Source organism: Coregonus lavaretus (genome assembly GCF_964263955.1).
Source record: "Coregonus lavaretus genome assembly, chromosome: 5".
Classification (NCBI taxonomy): Eukaryota; Metazoa; Chordata; class Actinopteri; order Salmoniformes; family Salmonidae; genus Coregonus; species Coregonus lavaretus.
The window spans coordinates 11,107,705-11,114,577 of NC_139992.1; the positions used below are offsets into that span (position 1 = coordinate 11,107,705).

The 6,873-nt window shown below is 44.4% G+C and overlaps 1 protein-coding gene across 1 annotated transcript in view; it reads left to right on the plus strand.

Moving 5' to 3' along the window:
- The window catches only part of LOC311128802 (voltage-gated delayed rectifier potassium channel KCNH8-like), a gene marked incomplete at its 3' end in the record, with an annotated part of 155,412 nt that overhangs the window by 144,050 nt on the left and 4,489 nt on the right, over positions 1-6,873 (plus strand). Inside the window, exons 9-10 of the mRNA XM_084161035.1 lie at positions 2,098-2,297; positions 2,919-3,168. Coding sequence (XP_084017161.1) covers positions 2,098-2,297; positions 2,919-3,168 — 450 coding nt within the window. The remainder of the gene's footprint in view (positions 1-2,097; positions 2,298-2,918; positions 3,169-6,873) is intronic.

The following is a 6,873-nucleotide window of genomic DNA, read 5'->3' on the forward strand; positions in this document are numbered from 1 at the left end:
AGAGAGAGAGAGAGAGAGAGAGAGAGAGAGAGAGAGACACATACAGACAGACAGACAGACAGACAGACAGACAGACAGACAGACAGACAGACAGAGAGAGAGAGGCAGTGAGATTAGCACATCTCTATTTTGGCAGCGTTATGCTATTGAAATGCTGTGAGCAGTGTACCTCCTTTAGACCTGACTGACAGCTATTTTCCGGCTCAGCGGTAACAGATAACTGCCAGATCTCTCTGAGCTTGGTACAGAAGTTTATTGTGCATCTAATATCTATATGTACAGTTGAAGTCGGAAGTTGACATACATTTAGGTTGGAGTCATTAAAACTATTTTTTCAACCACTCCACAAATTTCTTGTTAACAAACTATAGTTTTGGCAAGTCGGTTAGGACATCTACTTTGTGCATGACACAAGTAATTTTTCCAACAATTGTTTACAGACAAATTATTTCACTTATAATTCACTGTATCACAATTCCAGTGGGTCAGAAGTTTACATACACTAAGTTGACTGTGCCTTTAAACAGCTTGGAAAATTCCAGAAAATGATGTCACGGCTTTAGAAGCTTCTGGTAGGCTAATTGACATCATTTGAGTCAATTGGAGGTGTACCTGTGGATGTATTTCAAGGCCTACCTTCAAACTCAGTGCCTCTTTGCTTGACATAATGGGAAAATCAAAATAAATCAGCCAAGACCTCAGAAAAAGTATTGTAGACCTCCACAAGTCTGGTTCATCCTTGGGAGCAATTTCCAAACACCTGAAGGTACCACGTTCATCTGTACAAACAATAGTATGCAAGTATAAACAGCCATCATACCGCTCAGGAAGGAGACGCGTTCTGTCCCCTAGAGATTAACGTACTTTGGTGCGAAAAGTGAAAATCAATCCCAGAACAACAGCAAAGGACCTTGTGAAGATGCTGGAGGAAACAGGTACAAAAGTATGTATATCCACAGTAAAACGAGTTCTATATCGAAATAACCTGAAAGGCCTCTCAGCAAGGAAGAAGCCACTGCTCCAAAACCACCATAAAAAAGCCAGACTACAGTTTGCAACTGCACATGGGGACAAATATCGTACTTTTTGGAGAAATGTCCTCTGGTCTGATGAAACATAAATAGAACTGTTTGCCCATAATGACCATCGTTATGTTTGGAGGAAAAAGGGGGTTGCTTGCAAGCCGAAGAACACCATCGCAACCGTGAAGCACGGGGGTGGCAGCATCATGCTGTGGGGGTGATTTGCTGTAGGAGGGACTGGTGCACTTCACAAAATAGATGGCATCGTGAGGAAGGAGAATTATGTGGATATATTGAAGCAACATCTCAAGACATCAGTCAGGAAGTTAAAGCTTGGTCGCAAATGGGTCTTCCAAATGGACAATGACCCCAAGCATACTTCCAAAGTTGTGGCAAAATGGCTTAAGGACAACAAAGGCAAGGTATTGGAGTGGCCATCACAAAGCCCTGACCTCAATCCTATAGAAAATTAGTGGGCAGAACTGAAAAGGCGTGTGCGAGCAAGGAGGCCTACAAACCTGACTCAGTTACACCAGCTCTGTCAGGAGGAATGGGCCAAAATTCACCCAACTTATTGTGGGAAGCTTGTGGAAGGCTATCCGAAACATTTAACCCAAGTTAAACAATTTAAAGGCAATGCTACCAAATACTAATTGAGTGTATGTAAACTTCTGACCCACTGGGAATGTGATGAAAGAAATTAAAGCTGAAATAAATCATTCTCTCTACTATTATTCTGACATTTCACATTCTTAAAATAAAGTGGTGATCCCAATGTCAGGAATTGTGAAAAACTGAGTTTAAATGTATTTGGCTAAGGTGTATGTAAACTTCCGACTTCAACTGTATATGTATATGTATATCTATATGTATATGTATATCTAAATCTATATGTATATCTATATGTATCTGAAACTGTCTTCTGTTTCTATCTTTATGTATTATCTATGACTGATTCTTACATTGAACACACAGGCATACACACAGAAACACACACACACACACACACAGATACACACACTCAAACACACAGACATACACACACATTAACCAGTCCTTGTCCCTCTGCCCCCAGCCCTGATGCATGCGGTGGTGTTTGGTAACGTGACGGCCATTATTCAGAGGATGTACTCTCGGCGCTCCCTCTACCACACCCGTACCAAGGACCTGAAAGACTTCATCAGGGTCCACCGTCTGCCCAAGGCCCTGGAGCAACGCATGCTGGAGTGCTTCCAGACCACCTGGTCTGTCAACAACGGCATCGACGTCAGTGAGGTGTGTTATAACAGAAGACTTTCTGACGTCTACGCTCTCACTGTCTCTCACGCCTCGCTCTCACTCTCTCTCACGCCTCGCTCTCACCGTCTCTCACGCCTCGCTCTCACTGTCTCTCACGCCTCGCTCTCACTGTCTCTCACGCCTCGCTCTCACTGTCTCTCACGTCTATGCTCTCACTGTCTCTCACGCCTCGCTCTCACTGTCTCTCACGTCTATGCTCTCACTGTCTCTCACGCCTCGCTCTCACTGTCTCTCACGTCTATGCTCTCACTGTCTCTCACGCCTCGCTCTCACTGTCTCTCATGTCTATGCTCTCACTGTCTCTCACGCCCCGCTCTCACTGTCTCTCACGTCTATGCTCCTACTCTCGCTGTCTCTCTCTTCTCTCTCTCTCTCTCTGTCTTGTTTTCTTTTCATGTTCCCAATGCTCCTGTTGGTTAACAATGTAAGCCTCATGTATTGATTCTTCTGTCAGTTATTTTCTCAAGTCATATCACTTGTTTTGCCTCACTCTCTTCCCCCTGTGCCACCTCTTCAAATTTCCCTCTCATCTGTCAATCCCGTCTGTCCCAACTCAATCTCTCATATTTTATTTCCTTTCTCATTCTCCCTCAATAGTTGTTGAAGGACTTCCCAGATGAGCTGAGGGCGGACATCGCCATGCACCTGAATAAGGAGCTGCTGCAGCTACCGCTGTTTGAGTCGGCCAGTAGGGGGTGTCTGCGCTCCCTGTCTCTCATCATCAAGACGTCATTCTGCGCCCCAGGAGAGTATCTCATCCGCCAGGGAGACGCCCTGCAGGCCATCTACTTTGTCTGCTCTGGGTCCATGGAGGTGCTGAAGGACAACACTGTGCTGGCTATACTGGGTAAGGAAACTTAGGGCACACACACACACAGACAGGCACACACACACGTAAGTGCACATACCTGATGACATACACATTCTAACAGAACTGCATTAGTTTGCCAAACAATCACACAATCACACATGCCTAGCATTTGCAGTGAATACCGGGGGAGCTCCGGATTGGAAACCCGTGTCCCTCTGCTTGTCACCCATCCCTAACCCCAATCACTACCATCTTAAACCTAGTTAACCCCAATCACTACCATCTTAAACCTAGTTAACCCCAATCACTACCATCTTAAACCTAGTTAACCCCAATCACTACCATCTTAAACCTAGTTAACCCCAATCACTACCATCTTAAACCTAGTTAACCCCAATCACTACCATCTTAAACCTAGTTAACCCCAATCACTACCATCTTAAACCTAGTTAACCCCAATCACTACCATCTTAAACCTAGTTAACACCTATCACTACCAGCTTAAACCTAGTTAACCCTGATCCCTACCATCTTAAATTTAGGTAACCCCAATCACTACCAGCTTAAACCTCGTTAACCCTGATCACTACCATCTGAAGCCTAGTTAACCCTGATCACTACCAGATAATGGCGACGGAGGGGATGGCTTCCGTTTTATGGACTCTTAACCAACCATGATATTTTGTGTCTTTTCGCATTGTTTGTAACTTATTTTGTACATAATGTTGCTGCTACCGTCTCTTATGACCGAAAATAGTTTCTGGATATCAGAACAGCGATTACTCACCTTGAACTGGACGAATAATTTTTCTTTTAGTGAGTCGGACGAGAAGGATTTGCTCCAGACACCCGACAGGGCCCTCATCTCCATCATTCGCAGTAGAAAGAAAAGGAGATATTGCGGAAGGAGATCGGGGTGCTTGGTAAGCAGCCAGCGACGAGTGACTAATCTGCCTTTGCTATCGATACAATTGGCCAACATACAATCGCTTGATAATAAAGTGGACAAACTATAGGCACGTATATCCTACCAACGGGACATTACAGAGTCGTGGCTGAACGAAGACATGAATAACATACAGCTGGCGGGTTATACACTGTATCGGCAGGATAGAACAGCAGCCGCTGGTAAGACAAGGGGTGGCGGTCTATGTATATTTGTAAACAACAGCTGGTGCACGATATCTAAGTTAAGTCTCAAGGTTTTGCTCGCCTGAGGTAAAGTATCTCATGATAAGCTGTAGACCACACGATCTACCAAGAGAGTTTTCATCTATATTCTTCGTAGCTGTCTATTTACCAACACAAACCAATTCTGGCACTAAGACCGCACTCAATGAACTGTATACGGCCATAAGCAAACAGGTAAACGCTCATCCAGAGGCGGCGCTCCTAGTGGCCGGGGACTTTAATGCAGGGAAACTTAAATCCATTTTACCTCATTTCTACCAGCATGTTAAATGTGCAACCAGAGGGAAAAAAACTCTAGACCACCTTTACTCCACACACAGAGACGCTTACAAAGCTCTTCCTCGCCCTCCATTTGGCAAATCTGACCATAATTCTATCCTCCTGATATACCAGGCAGTGTCAGAGGAAGGCCCTAAAAATTGTCAAAGACTCCAGCCACCCTAGTCATAGACTGTTCTCTCTGCTACCGCACTGCAACCGGTACCGGAGTGCCAAGTCTAGGTCCAAGAGGCTTCTAAACAAGTTCTACCCCCAAGCCATAAGACTCCTGAACATCTAATCAAATGGCTACCCAGACTATTTGCATTGCCCCCCCCCCCCCCCATATATATTTTACGCTGCTGCTACTCTGTTTATTATCACTTTAATAATTCTACCTACATGTACATATTACCTCAATTACCTCGACTAACCTGTGCTCCCGCACATTGACTCGGTGCCGGTACCCACTGTATATAGCCTCGCTATTGTTATTTTTACTGCTGCTCTTTAATTATTTGTTACTTTTATTTTGTATTATTTTATATTGTATTTTTATGTGTGATTTTCTTTGGTATTCTTTCTTAAAACAACATTGTTGGTTAAGGACTTGTAAGTAAGCATTTCACTGTAAGGTCTACACCTGTTGTATTCGGCGCATGTGACAAATAAAATTTGATTTGATTTTGATTAAACCTAGTTAACCTTTACAGCGCCAAGCAGCTGATGCATCTTCCTGAGTAAATGTCTTATATCTAATATCTACAGGCTAATCTGTATTGATGGGCACTAGGCTATATTATGAAAGTAGAAGGGGCCTATTAGTATTAGTGCAATGACATATTGAAATGTTGAATTTCATTAGCCTAACTAGACAGAATTATTGTTGTTGGAAAAGTAATTCATTGCCACGTAACGAAATAACAAATGAACTTTCAAGTGCCCTCACCTACACACACACGTGCACGCACACACACGTGCACACACACACACAGAGATGAGTGTGTGACAGACTGACAAAGGATCATTTCCCAGTTGACTGGCCACAGTTGAGTCAATTTCACAGAGGTGACATTCACTCAGACAGACCTGGAGACCGGGAGGAGAACTGGTTCATGTGGAAACTAGGAAGATGAAGGAAAGGCTAGTGATGTTAGAATCAAGTCAGACCGAGATAAGAGAACATACAGAACAACAAACAAATAATAATAAATAACACATCATATAGGCAGGAATCAGTCACAGAGTATTGGCTTCACCTTCCACGGCTTCCCCTCCCATGGCTTCACCTTCCACGGCTTCCCCTCCCACGGCTTCACCTTCCACGGCTTGACCTCCCACGGCTTCACCTCCCACGGCTTCCCCTCCCACGGCTTCACCACCCACGGCTTCCTTCTACTGCGAATGATGGGGATGAGGGCCCTGTCGGGTGTCTGGAGCAAATCCCTCTCGTCCGACTCATTAAAGAAAATGTATTCGTCCAGTTCAAGGTGAGTAATGGCTGTTCTGATGTCCAGAAACTATTTTCGGTCATAAGAGACGGTAGCAGCAACATTATGTACAAAATAAGTTACAAACAATGCGAAAAAACACACAAAATAGCACGGTTGGTTAAGAGTCCATAAAACGGAAGCCATCCCCTGCGGGGCCATTCTCAAGCATTAAGACTGCAATATGCTGTACAGACACATGCAGTCTGCAGTAGGCTGTACATACGTCCCTGGCACACTCTGCTCTGTAAAGAATACCAGCAAAATTAAGGGGTACCATGCGTCACTTGAAACCCCTTCACCAGGGATACTCAAATCAGGGCTCAAGGTTAGCAGTGCTGCTGATTTTCTTATTTCCCTGGAAGTTAAGTGAATCCTGAATCAGTCCCTGATTAGAGGGGAAGGGTTGAAAACCAGCAGTGCGGCAGACCTCGAGGCACTGCTCTTCACTTCAGTGTTACAGTAAAACACGTTTCCAGATAAAAATGTAAAGTGCTACATGTGGGACATAATCACATCTCATCAAGGAAACTAAGCAGCCATTTTGATGCTAACTGCTAGTGTACTGGACCTTCATCATAACACTGGACCTTCATCATAACACTGGACCTTCATCATTACACTGGAGAGAGAGAGAGAGAGAGAGAGAGAGAGAGAGAGAGAGAGAGAGAGAGAGAGAGAGAGAGAGAGAGAGAGAGAGAGAGAGATGCACAGATAGAGAAAGAGAGTCTGCACACTAACCAGACCATGCTCCAGTGGGTCTGTCTGCCTCACTCTGCCCCTGGGGACTTTGTGGAATAGG